At 42.0% G+C, this 20,592-nt stretch overlaps 1 protein-coding gene across 1 annotated transcript in view; it reads left to right on the forward strand.

Annotated features, from left to right (window-relative positions):
* The window catches only part of COL22A1 (collagen type XXII alpha 1 chain), a gene marked incomplete at both ends in the record, with an annotated part of 216,583 nt that overhangs the window by 148,435 nt on the left and 47,556 nt on the right, over nt 1–20,592 (forward strand). The window contains 10 exons of the mRNA XM_084212415.1: nt 160–213; nt 656–709; nt 1,963–2,016; nt 4,021–4,074; nt 5,583–5,636; nt 7,322–7,426; nt 7,881–7,925; nt 10,121–10,198; nt 12,988–13,023; nt 13,928–13,981. Coding sequence (XP_084068541.1) covers nt 160–213; nt 656–709; nt 1,963–2,016; nt 4,021–4,074; nt 5,583–5,636; nt 7,322–7,426; nt 7,881–7,925; nt 10,121–10,198; nt 12,988–13,023; nt 13,928–13,981 — 588 coding nt within the window. The remainder of the gene's footprint in view (nt 1–159; nt 214–655; nt 710–1,962; nt 2,017–4,020; nt 4,075–5,582; nt 5,637–7,321; nt 7,427–7,880; nt 7,926–10,120; nt 10,199–12,987; nt 13,024–13,927; nt 13,982–20,592) is intronic.

Here is a 20,592-nt window from a genome sequence, read left to right on the forward strand (position 1 = left end):
TTCAGTTTTGACTCATTGACCTCAAGGTCTTTGAAGAAGCTACTTTGTGTCAGAAATGGGTAATTGATTGAAAGAGCCCACTTACTGAACAGGACTAGTGTGAGTTCCAGCCCTGGAAATAGCTTTTATTTCTCTCTTTGTCTTATTGTTTTATATCAGGGTGAACCTGGACCAAAAGGGGACAAAGGAGATCGAGGAATGACTGGAGAACCTGTAAGTACAGCCAAGTACTTCAAGAGAGGACATGAGTTTAGGAGGGAGAGGGTAGAACATGCTCCTTCTGTAGCTGGGATGCTTCTCTCATCAGAAATAGCCACAGTGGTGCTTATCTTTGTACTGCCTGTAGAGGAAGCTACATGACTACTGGAGTTTAAGCACCTAATCTGTAGTTCTGGGCCTTAGTAGCTGAAAAAAGGACTGTGGGATTTGCTAGGCAGAGCTTGGCTGGCAGTAATTTATGTGCAGGATTTATTAAGGGATTTTGAAGTGGTATGGCCCAGCTAAATTGTGCATTTGGTACTGCATTTGTATTCTGGACTTTCTTGTTCTGGATGGAGCTCCCAGAAGAGACAGAGCCCTGTGCAGTGATAGCCTCTGTAAAAATCATACTTCTCTCAGTGGAAAGAGCTCCTTTACCTCTCCCTCTGTTTTGCAGGGATTACCTGGGGTCCCAGGTGAGCAAGGTGTGCCAGGACCTACAGGAGTACAGGTAAGGGGGACCTTGAAGGAAATCTTTGAAATGAGTGGAGTGCCCTCAAGGTCTGCTTCACTGTAAATAATCCTTCCTGTACACCCCAGCAGCCCATTTCTTTTTTCTCACTGTCATAAGTTTGGGGAGTTCTGTACAGGTTTTTACTTCTGTTGAACTGCAGGACAACAGGAGGAAAATCAGCTCAGAGATAGATTATCTCTGTAGCATGGTCAGTATAGTCTGAGAGACTTCTTCCAGCTTCATGGTCCTCCAAGAGGGCATCTTGTACTGCTGCTACCAAACCACAGTCTTGCAGATAAATCACATTTCTAAAACATTGCAGAGCAGTCAGATTCAACCCTAGCTCATCTGACCTGGAATGAGCAGTGGCTCATATGAAATGATTCTATGGTCTCAATCATCTTCAGAAAATTTATTGTGTCACACAAAACTCTTTCCACTCAGCACTGAGGTGTTTCCTTTCATCATGGGTAGGTGTTCACTCTGCCATCATATCTGCTGTGCTCAACTTGTGTAATCAGTAATACTTGGGCATCAACACCAAACCAAACCAAAAAAACCCAAAACAAAAACCAATAAAAGCCAAAAATGTTTCCCAGGGAGGGAAACCACCATGTAAAGATAAAAGTATTAGTAATGATTCAATTACCAGGAATGTCTCAACAAAAACCAAACGAAACGAATCCCCCAAAAACCCAAGAAAAAACACAGTAATGCCATGCAACTTTTAACTAACATCTGCTAAATGGGGGACAGTTCAGTGAGTAGACTTTGTCCTGCAAAAATTCTTTAGAAAGGGCTCTCTGATATGTATGATCAGGACAAACCCTCTGCATGGGGATTTCTTATTACCATTTCTAGATGGCTGATGTTTATATTTCAGAGCTGTAGGTAAGCCTTCTGTGAAGGGAGACCATCAAAGTTCAGCTGGAAATTAAGTAGTTGGTAGGCCTGAGGATAGGAAGGAGTTCTACCCAGATGAATACCTGCAGGTTTCAGCATCCTGTGCTGAGAAACAGTATCTGAGCTGATCAGTCATTAGTAACTCTCCTAAGTCTCAGGGTTTTATTTTTATAGTTCGCTTTCTTGCTGCATGGAGAACTGGGAACTGTTTGCTCAGCCATTAACTCCTCTGTGAATTGGTTAACAAAACCAATTCCTAGTACACATTCAGGCATCTTGAAGCCTTTTTGTCTGGCAGGAGGTCTCCTTCCATGTCTAATCAGCTGGTATCTCTCCTTTCTGCTCAGGGTGCAAAGGGGGAGAAAGGAGCCCGAGGAGAGGCTGGAGCCCCTGGAGAGACTGTGAGTAACTGCTTCCCTTGCAGCATTTTCCCCTGGCAGTAACACACCTGAAGGGACACTGACGTCAACATCTTGTGGATTTGCAGTCCCAGGCTGCTTGATCACAGAGCCCATCCTCATCCACAGCTGGAAGAGGCTGTTTGTGGGCAAACAGGACCATCTGCACCAAACAGATCAATGTCCCATTCAGCCCAGCTCAAGGTTGTGCATCTTTTCCTGCTCAGATCTCTCCCTGCCTAACAAAACAGCCTTTTGTGAGTGACTGTGACTGCACTGCACTGTCAGCCCAGCTCACTGCTCAGCAGCAGCAGCAATTGGTTTGTGATCATGGGTGCTTTTAGGCTTCACTGTCAATTCTGCTGGTTTTTTTTTAATACTGGCTCATCCAGAAGACTCATCCCACACCCCTTTTTGAGGCATTTGTTGTAGGGAGTGCTGTTCTTGTCTGTGTGCTTAGGAACAGCAAAGGATTCCAGTCCGGTTTTATTATTGTAAGAGCACATAAACCTTTGCAGCTGAATAAAAGACCTCAGATTTTCTGTGCAAGCCAAGAAGGAAGAAACACTGAAGAAGTGTTTGAAATCATGATTGAGAGAGGGGACAACTGATCAGGAGAAGGAAGGAATAGGAAATCCAAATCATGCATCCTAGTGCACTGAAATTTCTTCTTCCACCTTTGTGTTCATGGTTTTCTTTCTTGGGCTTGTGCTTAGGTATTGTCCCTAAGGAGTGCTTTGACCCTAAACCCTGAACTGCCTATTTTCAGGAGTCTTTCACTCTTGGTTGAAGGACCCTTTAGTATTTTGGAGAGGAGGAAAATAAATTGTCAAAAACTATTCCACAAAAACCTATTCCTTCATTTTATTTCTTTGTATATCCTGGTGGTTCACAGGATGTTTATGATATGTAAATGCAGATATTTGCAGGCACCTTTTCTTTTATTGCCATCCTTTCACAGACTGCTGCTGCTCTGAGTGTTTCTGTTGGCTCATAGACCAGTGACTGTAAATAACACAGAAATGAGGAAACCTTTAAACCCCTGCTATGAGCAAAGGCTGAGAGGATTGGGATTGTTCAGCCTGAAGAAGAGAAGGCTCCAGGGTGATCTGAGGGCCCCTTTCAGTGCCTAAAGAGGAAATACAACAGAGCTGGAGAGGGACTTTCTACAAGGGCATGGAGAGATAGGACAAGGAGGAATGGCTTCAAACTGAGAGTAGGTTTAGATTGGTATTAGGAGGAAATTATTTCCTTTGAAGGGGATCAAGCACTGGCACAGGCTGCCCAGCACCAGCTGGTCTAGAGGAAGGTGTCCCTGTTTGTGACAGGGACATTATTATCTGATTTATGGAACCAGATGATGTTTAAGGTCCCTTCCAACCCAAATCTATGGTTCCATGAAACCTCTAAATACAGCCTGACAACCCCAAACATACATCTCTGTTGGGACATAAATCCCCAAATATATGTCCTCTAAAGTCTCCCACAAAATTCTGGAGACACACGTGGGCTTTTTCATGCTACAAAGCTTTGACCTGCAAATGGATAAAGACCTGCAATTCAAAACTATGCACTCTGGATGGTTTAGGCTATTTCACCTGTTTAGTGCTAAAGAATGTCTTCAGGTTTTGTTCCCCACAGCAGAGAAAGGTAGAATTGTCAACAAAGCATATTTGGTTGACCTACATTTTTTTATGATAAATCAACATTCTTTACTCTGTTCTTCTCATTTTTCTGGCCCAGACTTTCCTTCCTGTATCTGAGCTAGATTTAGGATTTCTTTTGGTAGAAGGTAGCTTTAAGCTCCCAAAGAGAGCCTTCATCCATTTTGCATTGTTTCATTACTCTTTACACTAAAAAGTTTCAAACAAACGTGCTGTTTTTTGCCATCTTGATGTACAACACCTTGTCTGACATGAAATCCAATCTCACTTGGAACATCTTGTTCCTATGGTGATACAACTTGTGATATGCACACACACACACACTTCATTTTTCTTAAAACAGGGTTTGAGTGGACCAGCAGGACCCCCAGGTCCAAGAGGCTTGCCAGGAAATGTGGTAAGTATGCACCAGTGTATTTCTTTCCCCATCTGTGCCCTGATTTCTTTATTTAATGTGTTTAGATTTCCCTTCCATGGGGATTACTATGAAGTTCAAAAGGCAGTGTTTCATTAAACTTGTTTCTTATGGCTGAATTGAAAGATCTGGAGGCACCTGGGAATGGTGTATCCATTACCTATCTTCTGATATTCATTTTATCAAGGGGAGGAGCAGAGCTGCTTCTTCACCAGATTGTTAAAAGCAATTTTTGCTGCCAACTCTTCAATGTTTATTGTGTCTTTGGTTTTGTTTTCTTTGCCTTTTTTTCATTTGTCCTCTCCTTTTGTAAACAAGAGTTCTTGGTATAAAAATAACATAGTAAACTCCCACTTTTATTATGGAAGCATGTAGGCATTTGAACCTAAAGACCCTTGAAATCAATGCAGTGTCCCCTTACCTGGGGGTTCATCACCACTATTAATTTGTGCATGACAAAATTTTTCATATTTGCTAAAAAAAAATCTTACCCAAACTCTACTCCCAGCTCCACTAGGGTAATTATCTTTCTAGTTCCTGGGGTTTCACTGGGCTTAGACTGGAGTAGGTGAAAAACAGCATTTAGACCTCAGGATATGATGTATTCAGGCACAGGGGTTAGATCACAGCACTGTTAGAACCAGAGTTTATTACCTGGGCAATCCAAGAAAACTTACATTGCCCTTCAACTAATTGTTAAGATGCATTTGATTTAATTGTATTAATGTAGTGATTTAATTTCAAACTGAAAGGTGATATTGAAAATTAAGAACTTTTCAATTTCATATTCCATTAAGCAAACTTCTTTACCAGTAATACCAATATATTACCTATAAAAGCCAATATAGTTGGAAATAATTTTTACTGGTGCAGAAAGGAAAATAATTATCACATCCATTCTGAGGTCAATCCAATCTTAATGGTGCCAAGACATGATTTCACATCTTAAAATGGAGTACCATTCTAAAATATGTTTTGGTGGGTTAGGAAGTTACAGTACTTAATTTAGAGCTCTAAATCATCTATATTTTGACACAGAATCCTTTGAGACCTGCCAAGATGTTAAAAGGATTGAAAACTGCAATAGAGGAAGAAATGAACACAGCTACATTTCCCAGTGTTGGGAGGCTTTTGGCTTCTCTCATACAGGGGTGGTGATCGGGGGTTGTTGGCAGCATATTAGGAGCTACTGAGAATTTCACAAAACAGAAGAAATAGTTACTGGTACAATGCACAAATCTGGTACAAGCTCAGTTTCTGCTTTTTCTGTTCAGCTTTTTTTTTATATTGTAAAAGAAATTCCTCCTTTAAGGATCTGTTATACACCTTCTGTGATATTCTCTGGGTTACAGGTTTTCTGTACTGGGAAATGTAGAGCTGATACTGACCCTTGAGATAAACTATACTGAACCCACAGGTCTGTCCCTTTGTTTTAAATCAAATACTGCCTACAAAAAAACTTCTAAGCTTTAAAGTTCTTTTCTCTCCAGGGTGTGCCTGGAGGCCCTGGACTCCCAGGAAAGGCAGGAGAAAAAGGGGAAAAGGTGAGTTGGTTCTTTGATGGGTTTGTTTCTTTTTTTTCTTGAACATTTTAAGTAATAGGGACAGATGCTGTGTGAACTGGGAAATTGTTTCGTAGGTTCATGGATGGTTAAGACACATGGGTTCATGAATTCATCTTGTCTGAGCTCCTCTATTACATGTGCTGTAAGGTTTTCACCCAGTTTCAACTTTAGAATTTACCTAATAAAGCATTGAGATATGAGTGGATGTAGTGAAGTCACTGCTACACAATTATGGTCTTCATTACCTGACAAGAGTGGGCATTTGGTGTTTTAAGAAACTCCTATTCATCACAGAAAATCCAAAGCTGGAAGAAAAACTGGCTTTCTGTCCTCTTTCATGAGCTTTCTGAATTCAGGGGCTTGTGTTTGGTCATGTACCCCAGAGCGCTCAGCATGCCCCCCCATCTGGGGTCCTGATCTTTATTTTCAGTAGTAGGAATGATTAATTAGAAACTTGATTATCTATATCCGTGTTTTTGGGGCTTAAAAGGGAATGAATCCCAGCTCCTTCAGTAAAATCTTCTTCCAAGTTCCTGAGCTCTGCCTCCCAGTGTTGCAGAAAGAGTGATGCACTTCACCCACAAGAAAGAAGAACAGTATATTTTATTGATGTAAGACATCAAGTTAATAAAGTTCAGTGGTAAATGCCACAGTGATTTAACAAGATTCAATGCAAGGTACACTTGATTATTTACTGCATTGAGGGCAGGGACAGACAAAACTGTCAGGGAGACCCTTCCATTGAGTCATGAGGTTCAGAAAGGGTCCCTTTGTGTTCTAAACTCCTTCTCAGAGAGGAATTTAGGTGTGGCCGCATCCAAAGTTAGTCCCAAACTTGATCAATATTTTGTCTAAAGCATTATATGTGTGCAACCAATCCTTTATATCACTTAGCTAAGGTTTCAGAGTTTCAAATGCATTTATTCCCCTTTTGTTTGCTGAGTATCTGTTGTGATAAGGTGATAATTTGAGGGGTTGCCTTGAGAGGCATCTGTGCTCAAGGGGAGATCTGGACATGCAGCCCAGTGCAAGCCCTGGGCTGTGCACTGGGGTTTTTTTGGGGGTGGGGGTGGTTAAGATGGTTGGCTCATGTTTTCATGCTGGCTGTAAATGTTAGTTGCTCCCAATTTTGTGAAGACATTGACCAGCACTGTGGTTAGGAGAGCACATTGCCCAAGCCAGCCCTCACCTGCAGGGTTGTTGTCTGCCTCCCCAGAACCCACTGTGAGTCAGGAGCAGCCATCACAACCAGAGGCATCCAGTGCTGCTGCTGCTGCTGCTGCTGGGTGTCACTTGGGCAGGGTTATGGGAAGCAAAGATCAGGTTGGGATCAGGGCACATTCCAGCACTATCCATGTCACAGCAGGGATAACCAGTTTTGATGAGTTCAGGTTGGGGTGTGCTCCATGGAGAGAGCACACCACCACATATAGCTGCTTCCCAAAGCATTTTGAAGTCTTCTTTTACTTTCCTTAATGGAAATTACAAGTGCCTTGAGATACTGAGGGAAAAGAATTTCCATTAACGGGGTTTTCCTCTGATACCAAAAGAAATCCAGATGAGACAGCTAGGAAAATAAATATCCATGTCTTTTAGTTCCAGTGAAAGATCTGAGGTGGTAATTGTCTAGTATTTTAATGATTCTGATGGCTTCTCTTCTACAGGGTGATCCTGGAAAAGAAGGAAAAGTGGGTTTACCTGGGCCCCCTGGTGAGCCAGGGCGTGCTGGAGAGCCAGGCTTGCCTGGGAAGGGCAAAGATGGAGAAAGGGTAAGTGCTGCTGGCAAGCTTTGTGCTTCACTCGTTCAATATGAAACAGGCAACCATGACTCCTGCAGGAGAGCATGGATTTACCTGAATCCATGGAAGGCCTGCCTGTGGAAAATGCTCCAGATCTCATCTGTGCATAAAAAAAAGTCAGAGAGACCTGAAGATTTACATTTCTGAAGTTTACATTGAAAACAGAGACCTCCACAAGGATTAACCATTGTCCTTGTGACTAGTACAGAAATTATTAGCTTGATGGAAGTTTCCTAAAAGCTTTTAATTCTTGCCCAATTAGCAGATTGTTTAATTTGGTTACATGTTGTCAGTAAAATATTGCCAGGACGGTGTGAGCTCAGGAGGACAGTGATGGGAGAATTGCTGCCTTGTCTATAGCAAAGCCCAGGCTCTTGTTTGGCTGGGTGGTGACTGTTTTCTTGGTTTGCTTTTGTCACTTTAGGGGGAAAGAGGACCACCAGGCTTGCCAGGACCCTTTGGACATAAGGTGAGCCTGGACTTCATTGTGGACTGCTCATCTTAATCACTTGAACTGGAGAAAAGAGCATGGTGCAAACATGGGGTGTGTGCCACTGCAAAATACAGTTTGCAAAGCTCTGACACAAAAATTCATTTCTTGCCTTGTAGAGGGTTCCTTTCTTTATTATTCCAGCATGTCTGTGGATGTAAATACTCAGCTATGAATTAGCTGTGTTCACATTCAACATTTAAAGTACCTTCCAGCACCATAAGAATTCAGCACAGATGGATGTCTCAGTGCACACTTTTTCAGGGAAACTGGGACTGGGACCTTTTAATCCCCACAACCAGGGAGACTCTGCATGGCTCAGGGGTGATCTGCTCTCAGGACCACCTGCCAGCCCTCAAAGAGAGCTTTTCCTTCACATTCACTCCCTTCACCTCTCTGCAAGGAGGATGTGAATTATTTTTCAGTAGAACCAGGTAGTCCTGGTTTCCCCTCCTGTATTGAAGGAAAGACTGGCTAGTTGAAGTGGTTGATGACACTAACTTCTGCTGAAAGGAATAAAACAGCAAAACTCTTTGATTTTGGGAGGATCTGGATTGTGCTTGAAGGTTTATTCAGACATTTCAGAAATTGTCCTTTTCAAAATGACCACTTTCTGATGTGGACTGGAAGAAGAATCAAATGTTGAAACAGATTCTGTAAATGATAAAAGCAGGATTATAGGAGTATGAGACCCAATCCATTTACGTCCCATATTTTTGAAATAACCAAACTGCTATGATTTTTTTTTTTTTAGTTTTGATGCATTTTGTACAAATGCATTGTAGTCTTTTCTATATATCTTTGACAGTTCAGAACACAGACCTACACCCACACAGACACACACTAATAGACTGAGAATTAATATAAAAGCCAGAAAAAAAACCACTAAAAGAAATCTCATTAAGTATTCTATTCAACAGCAACAGAAGATGATAAAAGTCTTAATTGTATGTGGGAAAATACTATTGAAATTTTTGTATTAAAATTATCTTTCTGAATAAAATAACTGATAAGGGATGTGTGGAGTGTTTGAACTAATCAGAATGCATTTTTCCTCACTGGCCTTGCAGTATTATTTCTTTGTAGTAAAAGATTAGCTTAAGAAGAAAGCAAGAAAGGGGACAAATAGGAGATATTGCAGATTTAATTTTGAGTGGGCAGAATCCACAGGTAACAATTTTTCTATCATGCTTCTATATAGCTAGAAATAATGTCATAATAAATAGCATAAATAAGATTGGTTGTTATAAATCTACTGCCAACGTCAGACCAAATCTCCCAACTGCAATGCAATCCATAAAAATCCTATTGATTTCTCCCTATAACGAGAAAACAGATGTTAAATTAAAGTCTTACAGCTGAATTCTTTCTTAGCCCTCTGTCTGCAGTGTACATTGAACAATGTCAAGCTGTTTTCTGTGCTGTTCGGGTTTTACTTTGAAAATCTGTTTTTTAGAAGGGAAGGCTCTCCTTTTCTAGTACAGTGCTCGAGAGAGGGTGGTAGAAGTGTTGACTTATATTTTACCAAAATAATTTCTGTGAGTAAAGGTTGGTAAAGGACAGGAGAATATTAAGATGCAGCAAAAACTTCCCTAATCCTATCTTCCCCAGATAAATGATCTGTGTTCAGCACTTCTTGTGCCTTAGCCTTCTACCACAGAAGCACAGAGAGAGAAAAGTGATTTATGGTGCTTAGTGCTCAGCAAAGTGCCTGCTACCCTGGTGAAGTCCCTGATTCTGGAAGTGTTCTGGATGTGGCTCTTGGGGGGATGGTTTGGTGTGATTGAGGTGCTGCTGGGCTGGTGGTTGGACTAGCTGGTCTTGAAGGTCTCTTCCCGCCTTGGTGATTCTGTGAAATACTGGAAATTTGATGCAGTGCACTAAAATAAATGAACACACGCGCAGAGATTGTGTTTGCACTCAGCTCTGTGATGTGATGTGGCACACTGAGCCTGCAGAGGTGGGCTGGGGCCCCTGTGGTGGAAAAGGACACTCATGGCATGATGAGACAGTAACTGTGCCATGTCCCCATGCTGCCACAAGCAGACTCTGTCCCTCTGTGGGCAGGATCAGGACCAGATGTACTCATGTGACATTCTGGTGTACCACCTGCTTGCATTTCAGCACATTTTCCCATCAGTGCACAAAGCTTTTAACTCTTTCCTTTATTTCAGGGTGAGAGGGGAGCTCCTGGCCTCCCTGGACAGCCAGGAGACAGAGGAGTGCCAGGAATTGGCCTGCCTGGACCCCCTGTAAGTAGCAGGTCCTGCTGCAACCTGTAGTGAGGTAGAAAATCAGGTATTGCCACCTGGGAAATGCTTTGCCTGGGCTCACCTGTGCCTGTGCCTGTGGGACATTTTGCCTTCTAAAGATTCAGATCCCAGAAGAGTCCAGAGGCTGCCATTTGAAGCCCACGTGTCACATGTCTGCTGTGAGGGTTAAAAGTGCTGTGGGATTGATTGGTGTCACTCCTGAATTTTGACTGGACTGTCACTCCTGAATTTAGTGCATCATCCTGGCTGTGGATGTGAGAGGAGATCTGTGCCAAGGCAGCAGCTCTGGTCTCCTGGACAGACACAGCCCTGCTGTGCTATAACTCCTGTTGGAAGGGATGAGTGTGGCACACATTGCCTCATCAGTGACACAGTGACACTCCAATAGCAAAATACAAAATCAGATTGCTTAAACTGCTGTGTTCCATGAGGGGCCTCCTGCCCTTGATTTCCCACAAATATTTGGTAGGTTTGACCTCATCCAGCTCTGCTCTCATGACTGTCAGTTGGTCGTGTGGTGTATACAGGAGTCTGCTCAGAAAATCTGGATTTTTCTGTTGCTGGGCTTTGATCACTCCAGTGCTTGTCATGTACAACTCCTCAAGGAATGAGGGGGATTTGGCAGAGCTCTGGCAGTAGTCCTGCTCAGAGACCTCCAGCTATGCACTGAATTTGCTAGTGAAATATATTTAGAAGGAAGCAATTGCTATTTGTGTCTGTAATTGCAAGAGGACATCTGAGCCCTGCCATTCTTTTGCAATACCTTATGCATGCCATGATCCTGGACCAATCCTCAGTGTTTGGTTGTTAGTGCTCTGTTTATCTAGATATAAATGTCCCAATTAGTACAGGAAGTTGCCTTGAAATGATAAGTCATATTGCTGGGTAATGAGTTGAAAAATCTGGCCTTCTGAGGTGTATGTCCACTTAATATTTGCTTTTACCATGCTGAATTCTGAGTCAGAACAGACAGGATTGGTCCTGTTTCACACTGTGACTGTATCATGGCTTTTATGGTCCTCACAGGGTTACCAGTGACTGCAGGTTTCCTGGGTGTCCTTTGATTTACCTAAGGATCTATAGATTTATCTATGATTTATCTAAGGAACAGTGGTGTTCTTGCACTTCTCAATGTTCAGCCATTAATTAAATTAAAATGAAATTAACAAATGAGTATCTGGCTTGTTTGAAAATCACGAACTAGTGGATAGTCATTAATTACAGATTTTTAGATTCAGTCCAGGGCTAGATGAGTTCATGTCTGCATCCTGATGTACACAGGATGACAAAGTTGTTCTTCTTTGGGAATTAGCATCCTCATCTCCATAAACACAAATGACTAAGGACCTGACTCCAAATGCAGACATCTCTTGTCTCACACCAGAAGATTGGTTTTTTCGGTGTCTTCATTATTTGCCCACTGTCAGGATGTGTAGCCACCTACACACCACACTGTTCTTAAATGATATGTTTTATTTATTTAATTTGCTTTACTAAATGCTTCTTTAAAAAAAGAAAAAAAAACAACAACAAAACAGCAACCATACCATTATTATGATGGGGTTTTTTCCACTGTAGATTCATCATAACCTCAGCTCCAGTGCAAAGACTGGAATTGGAAAAAAAACCCAACTCTGTATAACCTTGAATCTAGCAGACTGTCACAAAGACTGAATCCCACAGTAAAAAAAAAAAAAAAGCAGAATAAAATCAGTGGAGTTGCTTCAGTGCATATTACATGCTGAATTAAAGACGTCAGCCTTTACTCTTTTTAGCAATGTGACAAAATTGTGTTTATAATACTTCAGCTTCAGAGCTGAGAGCCAACAACTCTTTTTAATTGGAATCCTCACCCTGTTTCCTCCTGTGCCCTTAACCTCTCTCAGGCTTTGCTCCCTGCACAAAAAGTATATATAGATGAGGATTTTTTTTTACCATATCTGCTGAAGTATTGAGTTACAATTTACATAACACCGAGCCATAAACTTGAACATTAGCAGAGTGTGTTATTTCCAACAGAGCAGGGGACAACTTGGACAATTGGGGTGAATTCACATGTTTATGCTGAAGCTGCCTAAAGCATGGATGCACAGTATAAGTAGAAAGGTTTCAATTTTGCCTTGCCTTGTGGGTATTAATTAAATTATGCATTAAGCCATTTCTTTAACATGCACTAAGGTGTCTTCTTTCATGGAGACATTGCGAGGATTAATGAGTTGCTGTGCCTGAAACAGAAAGCAGAAAGAGAGAGGAGTTATAGTGCTAGCCAGTTTATTCAAGCCTTGTTTTGGGTGTGTTTGGAATACCAGATTGAGTCACCCATGATGGATATGGCACTGCATCACTTCTGTGATGTTCCTGTAGAAGTGGGCACCTGCCAGTGGCTCCCTCTACTCAGCTGCACATTTTAAGTTGCATCCCCAAACAAACAGCATGCATGATCCCACTGCCCTCCCCCTGCTTTGACCTAAATTAAAGAGCACAGAGTTCCTGTGGGATGTTTTTCCTTGTGTAAGAGGTAGCTGACTGTAGTGGTCCTCAGAACCTGGGGGAGTTGTCCTGTCCCAGCCCAAGGGATGTGTGGGTGCTGTGGTTCTGTGTCTCCAGACCCAGCCAGGAGCATGGATTGTTCGTGGGCACAGTGCACACACACCCACACTCATGAGTGCAGCACACAGCCCAGAGCAGAGAATAATGCTTAATGCAGGACCCACCCTGCTGAATGAGAGTTTTAAGTGTCTTGATTGCTGTGTCTTTTCTGTTTGTAGGGCCCTGCAGGACCCCCAGGAGACAAAGGGTCACTGGTACAGTATGTCTTTCTAGCTATACCAAATTTCTCTGGGGAGGGGACAACCACACTAATTATGTTTTTGCCAGTCATTTCATGAGGGCAGATGTAATTACTTTGGTTTTGCTCCAGGAATGGTCACAGGGTGGCTGATCCACCAGAACCTCTGTGTATTACCAGGTACTTTTTTGCTATATTGAGTTGTGAGAAAGAGTTGATCAAGAGCCTTGGCCTGGTGGAAATGTTTCCTTATGTGTCAGTAGTCCTAAAAGAGAAATAATGAGTGACTTCCTTCACCCTTCTTTCAAAAATAATTTTTAAGGCACATAATTAAAGGCATATTTCTTATAGCCAAGGCCCCAAAGGTTTAAAAGAAACCATTTTAGAACATTTTTCTTACTTAAATCTTACAGATTTCAGTATTCACCAAATACACTTCAGTCCCTCAAGATTCAGTTTTTCAAGGATGCAATCAATTGATGTGGCACAAACAGCTGTGTACCATGGTCTCAGTAGGCACTGGCCTGAATCTCCAGCACAGCAGCCAGTCGTAGCAGTGTGATAGCCTGGAACTGAGGAGATGGACCTTCTTTTCTCCTCTACTGTCCTGTGCTCAGTCATATTTTCTCTCTGTTCAAAAACCCACCTGCTGTAAAGAGTCATTATTACCTCTCCAATCAATGTATGGGAAGCTTGACTTCAGTGATGCACATGAAGTCCCTTGAGGCACAGAATTGACTGATACCAGGATAGTGCAGTGTGAGCTGTAATTATATTTTTTCTTAAACTCTCTCATAGTTGTGTAGGTGCTGGTTAATTTTTTCCACCAATTACTGTTAAGGTAAGGATTTCTCCTCAGCTAAGAAGCACCTCATAAATACTACTCACATTACTGGGTTTGTCTGTTCTCTCCCTCTCAGGGTCCCCGTGGTGTGCCTGGGATCCCTGGACCACAGGGGCCTCCTGGCCAGGATGTAAGTAAAACTGAAGTGCAAGTGCTCAAGAAATTGGTCAGTGCTTGCATCTAATTTCCTTCAAAATTTGTGCTGATAATCAGCTGCAGTCTCTGAGTGTTACTAGGATTGTCCAAGGGACGTGATTTGCAGAAGTGGAGCTCTTACAACTCAGGATGTCAAAGGGGAAAATAGTTGAAGTAAGGAGGATTGCTTCAAGGAAAGTGGGCTCATCACTGAACCATTTTAAAATGACACTGGAGAAGGGACTTGGCAGCATACACTGGGGAAAGATCCCCCACTGGAAAAGGATGGTGGTTAGGCTGTCTAGGAACTTCTTAGAATCCACTGAGATAAGTACCCTTTCTGTTAAAACAGGGCCACAGCTGTTCTCTGTGAGTTCATTTTGCTGCTGCTGTTGTTCATGTTTGAGGACGTTTTAACCTCTTGGTGCATTGTCCTCCCACTGTCTCAGTGGTGAGTCATGGAACTGAGGAACAGAGAGGAACGTGGCAGACTCCCAGCTGGAAAGCTGGCCCCTCTCTCTGCCTGCTTCCACTTCAGTGCTGCAGCAGGAAGAGGAGAATTTTTTTTCTCTCTATGATGTGGGAACCAGTCCTCTGAAGGAAGCTCTGAAGATTTGGAAGGGCTTGATCTCTGGGTTTAAGGGAACACTGTAGGGAGAGGGAAGTGCCCTCCTGGAACTGTCCTTCTCAGTGCTGCTCTGTGATGCTGTCATGTCTGAAACGGGTGCCAGCTCTCACCAGCTCCACAGCAAGCACTTTCCAACCCTAGTGTGGCTTTACTGACATCCATCAGGTGGCCTAAAGGGGGTACTTCCCTGTGGAAAGAAGGTCACATTTCCTTCCCACCTACTTATTCCTAGAGGTTTGTGGATGCCCCATCCCTGGAAGTGTTCAGGGCCAGGCTGGATGGGGCTCTGAGCAGCCAGGTCTAGTGGAAGGTGTCCCTGCCCATGGCACAAGTTTGGAACTGGATGATTTTTATGGTCCCTTTCAACCCAAAGCATTCAAAGATTCTCTGACTCTGTACTTTGTCACAAGACAAATGATTGAGCCAGGGTAACTTCCAGAGCTCATGATAGCTGAAAGGGTCCCTTGTGTCCCTGGGCAGCCAGAGATTTGGGATTGATTGTGTCCTGCTGCCTGTCTCTAGATCTCATCCCCTTGCCTCAGATGCTTGAAATTTTTAATTAAGATGTTTTGAAGAGGAGATAGGATAGATGGGTTTGTTAGAGCTGTACTGTGTGAGGAGAGTGCCTGAGACAGCTTTTTGGAGTCTCTTTCTGGCTCTGCTCAGATCAGCATTGGCTGGTCAACTCTTGGAGATGCAGCACTGAGGTCTTTACATTTTTCTTTTCTGTGCAGAAAATAAATCCAAACACAAACATTCCTCAGGCTGCTTATAAAACACATTCTTTGTTACACTCACTGCTTTAATTGCAATCAATATGTCTTTTAGAACCTGTCTGTGTAGTGTGTTCACTTGTTAAACCATTCTGTCTGTGTTTCAGGAGGTATAATTGGAGGTACAGGGCACATTCCAATATTTCTTGGTGTGTCAGCAGGGATAACCTATTTTGACAAGATCATGCATTTGCAGTTCCCTGATCTCTATCTTTATTTAACTAGCATAAGGAACTTTTTGTTCTGCTTCTGCACTCTTGTGTGCCAATGCAGTGTTCCTGTATCCTCTGAAACATGTCCATTTTTGTACTCTGCTGTGTTCAAACAGGATGTCATTGGATAGGAAAGCTCCAATTTGAATTGCTAATATGAATTTGCTGTGCAACTCCCAAGCCATGCAGTGTCAATTGCCTGAATGACTTGCCTCAGTGTCTTGTACTTTGCTGTGGCCTTTGTAAATGTATTCCATGTTTTTTATCTGAGACTGTAAAATTCTTTTAAATCACATTTACATACATCAAGTTACTCTCTGAATTATTTTTCCAGTTGCAAACTCATCAGATGCTTGTGGAAGTGCCTGCTATCAGTTGCATTCTCTGATATGGCAAATCAGATTCACAACTTCATTTGGGGAGATGAAAGAGTCAATGCTATTTTTGCAATAGCTTTGGCCAGAATTGTCTCCCACTGGTGAATAAATTGGAGTTTTTACATTACTACCTTCTAGATTTTTTCTAATCCCCTAAAAGCTTGTGTCATATTTTTTTGGAATAGCCCAAAGTCACCTTTTGAAACATCTGTTGGCTACTCAATCTAATAACAAGAGTTCTCAGGACAGTGTCTTTTCTTATTAAAATTTAGGTTTTGAAAGTACTTGCCTAGTTTTACAGTACAATTGTGCTGCTTTGGCCTTGTGCTGTTCTTCTTAGAAAAAGCCTTGCTATTTGTTTGTCCTCTAGAGTTCATTATGTCCATAAATCCCTGTGAATTATCTTTTTCTGAGACAAAGCTGGGACATGTTGTCTTCTTCCATATACATCATTTTCTTGTCTTTAAATTTGCATTTTTTTTCTGATTAATCAAAGCTCCAATTCCTAAAGCCTGAAAAGTGTGCTTTTTTTAGGTCTTTTTTCCCCTAATAAAATGACTAATTTTTTCCATAACAGAACTACTACACATTGTGCCTACTTTAAGGACCTCAGTCACTTAAAAAATTTACTTTCTCTTGCTTTTAAAAAAGAAAAATCCAAATCACATTTTAATCTGTTGGTATTCCTGTATCAAGCATTAAAATAGTATAGCCTTAAGTACCTTCTGTTGGAGAAGTTGGCCAATCTCCTAGTCTGAGAATTATAAAAAAGTATTTCTACATGTTCAGTGATGTTATATGCGGTGATGTCTCCTCCAGCTGCTGCAGAGCAGGTCCCTCCTGCCTGGTTAAATTAGATCTATGGAAGAAATTCTTAATTGAATATAGTGAAGCAGTGGAGCAGAATGCCCAGAGAAGCTGTGGCTGCCCCATCCCTGGAAGTGCTCAAGACCCTGTTGGATGGGGCTTGGAGCAACCTGGTCCAGTGGAAAGTGTCCTGCCCATGGCAGGGGCTTGGAATGAGATGGGATTTCAGGTCCCTTGCAACCCAAGCCATCTCATGATTCTATGAAAAGGTTTATTAGAAGATGTAAGATGACAGGACAAGCCATGGTGGGCAGGTGCAGGGCTCAGCCAAACAAGTGCTCAGCCAGCTCTGGTTTACCAGCCCCTTTTATACCCTTTTGTGTCTTCCCCCTGTTTGTTCCTCTCTCTTCCCCTGCACAGCCCCTCATGCACTCCTGGGCCCTCCCAGTTCATGGTGCCCCAGTTTACAGTCTGATCACTTGCAAGGTCCAGATTGCTCTCCCAGCAAGTGCAGTCTGTGGTTTTTGATAGCCCATCAGGTACTGCCAGTGACAAGATCTACTTCTTCTTAGGTCTGTGTGTCTTGGAAAATTTAGTTTCTGATTTCCTCCTTTTCCCTTAATTTCCCAGTTGACAAGGTCCTGGATGAGGTAACCTTGCTGCAATAAGCCTCCTCATATTTCCACATGCCTTGATCAATTAATGTGAATGTCCAGGTTTGCTTCCCATCACTGCCATCCTTTTTTGTTCATCAGGTTTTTGTCCTTGACATTCTAATTTATGACTTTCTCCTTCTCTTCCTTTGTTGAATTCAAAAAGGTTCTTGACCAGATATCCCTAAAGGAGAACACTCTCTGGCCAGCCACTCTTACACTTCGTGTTGTGGGAATCATCTCTGTCTTCTGGGAGATAAATGTTTCTGTTCAACACACCTATTTAGTGTCTTTAGATTAGGAAACAATCTGAATGAGATATTTTCTTCTCTTCCTATTAACAGTGAGGGCACCTGTTTAATAGGATCTTTCTGTATTTTGATTATGATAATTTGAATTAACATAAACACTGAATTAATCACTTTTTAATTAGGTTAATTATTTATGGTAACTAAGTTCCAGCATTACTGAGAAGTTCATCTTCCCCCTGTGTTTGCTTTCATAATTCCAAAACCTTGTGGATGCATAAATTACTGCCAATGGACTTGAAAAGCAGAGTTTGCTGTTCTGAGGTTGATTTTCTCAACCAGTTAAAAGAACAGATCCAAGGAGCTTTCATGTTTGTTTTACTTACACCCCAAACCAGGGTACACTTATTAGCCCACCTATTGTCTCTTTATTGCTGTGACATATAACTGATTTAAGATACTGCATTTCAAGTTTAATTTTCAGTCTTATAATAGAACTATCCCACCATATGCCTGTGTGACTGACACACTTCCCCTATACACTTATATTTCCTTACAGACTTTCTTTGACTATTTTACACAAGCACCATTGACCTGAGCATCATTTTCCCCATCATGGGATTTTGCCTGTTAACTGCACCAGCCTTTAATTTCCTCTTAGTTACAGATTCACAGAATATTCTGAATTGGAAGGGATCCACAAGGCTCAGCGAGTCCAAGTCTGAAGTGAATGGGCCATGAGGGGATCAAACCCACAACCTTGGAATAATTAGCACCATTTGCCAACCAACTAGGCTAAATATTGTTTTTTAGCATCATCAGCAGCACAGTTTCCATCAGTTCCCATTTAAAGACCATTCCTGTGTGTCAGATTTTGCAGACTGATGCTCTGGATGCTGTCTGTCACACCTCCTCATGGCTGACACACTGTACCGGTGTGCTGTACCACTCTTGGATGTGCTGCTTTGTGCTGGCCACTCTTGGCTGCAATCTCCTGAAAGTGTTCAGACTCTTGGAGTTTTCCAACACTGGCTGTTATTTGGGTCTGTGCATTTTCCCACACCGTGTTAGCAAGCATTTATTTTCTGTGCCATGCAGTTTTTTGGGTCAGACTCATTTCCTTTTTTCTGAATTTTCTGGCTTTCTATTTTCCAGTTCCCTCCCCTATTAGCTTGTCAGATGCAGTTTTAATTTCTATGTCTTAATTCTAACATTTCATTCTGCTCTGAGCAATGTGAAGCTGCATCAGGGAGGTTTAGGTTGGATATTAGGAAAAGGTTCTTCATCCAGATAGTGGCCAGACACTGGAACAGGATCCCCAGACAAGTGGTCACAGCACCAAGACTGACAGACTTCAAGGAGCATTTGGACAGTGCTCTCAGGCACCTGATGTGATTCTTGTGATTGTCCTGTGCAAGACCAGGAGCTGGACTTCCTTTACAACCCAGGATATTCTGTAATTCTGTATTTGCAGCTTGTCTGTTTTTGTCAGCCTTTTCTAACTCCAGGCCTCCACAGACCAGCAATACTTCCCCTGCTTTTGACTCTGCTTCCATTGGCCCGTTCCCTGATAATGCATCATGCTGAAGTGCCATCACCTACATCTGGTTTGTTCCATTTGGCTCACAGAAGCATTCTTCAATGGACATTCTCTGTTTGCAATCTTGTGCCTTTCAATTTTTCTGGAAAACTTTTCCTGGGGATTCAGGGTTTTTTTCAGGTTTTTCAGCCATGGCACACAGCTTAATCTCTTTTCCTCTCTCATTTCCACCCTTTTAGAAACATCACCAGCTCCACATCATACAGCATGCAAGAAAATGGGTTAATCCCTTTTTGTCTCAAGGCACTCTGATACCATGTGGACATCCATATCTGTGCTTAATCCTTTCCAAGGATTTCCATTTTATTCACTCTCTTCTTGTGTGTCTTTTCACATAACTAAGAAGTATTTTCCTATGTTCTTTTTTTAAAAGATCTTTAAATACTCAGATTACACCGCTAGTGTCATGTTCATATTTCAGATCCCAAAGCAGAAGGCTGTCAGTGAGCCCTATGGCATATATTTATAGCTGTGCTGCTAGTCAGCATGAAAGACATTTCTGAACTGTCTTTTCTGTCTTGCTTTCTGATCCAGGATTATTCTCATGGCTCAAGTTTTTGCTTTGCATCACACTTCTTAGAGCAAGTTCTATGTGAATCTTCCTGAACAAAGTAGGTCTGGGAATATAAGATCTGTGTAATTGTTATTTAGCCATCCCTCTTCCCATTTGCAGAAGTGGCTGAGAATACAGTGGAGAGGATGACCTGACAGCATCTGTGAAAGGGAAGGGACTTTGGGAACAATGCACAGTTCTCTGGATTCACCTTGAAATTCTGTGGAAGAAGGAAGGCTATAAATGACTAAAATGATTACTTTATATTTACTCAGTTCCCCAGAAGGAGTTCTGGGGAGAAATGTGAGCTAAACATCTTCTTCAGACATTATCTTCTCTTTGTTCTCACCTGCAGAAGGTTTAGTTCCTCAGGAAACAAGAGTTCATCCATGAACTTCAACACTACTTCAGCTTCACTTTAGGTCAATTTCAGTGTGTATTTAATTTTTGTCTGTTAGAATGCCAAGGTAATTGAAGGGTTGTTGCTCATCCAGAAGTATTTAATGTGGACATAGAAAAAGAAAATCGATATATTTTCCCATTTTTTCTCTCCTCTAGCAAGACATACAGGATTTAAGTACTAAGTGAGACTCAAGGATGAAATTCAAGTTTGCCCTGTAGCTACAATTGTGGTGTATCATGACACAGAGTGCTCTTCAGTCATGAATCCCCATGTCCCCATCTGGTTGTCTGTGTAAATAATGCAATGAACTGATTGGCAAAATGGAATAACCTGAGACAAGGTGGCAGAAAGA

Source organism: Fringilla coelebs (genome assembly GCF_963513975.1).
Source record: "Fringilla coelebs genome assembly, chromosome: 1".
Taxonomy (NCBI): domain Eukaryota; kingdom Metazoa; phylum Chordata; class Aves; order Passeriformes; family Fringillidae; genus Fringilla; species Fringilla coelebs.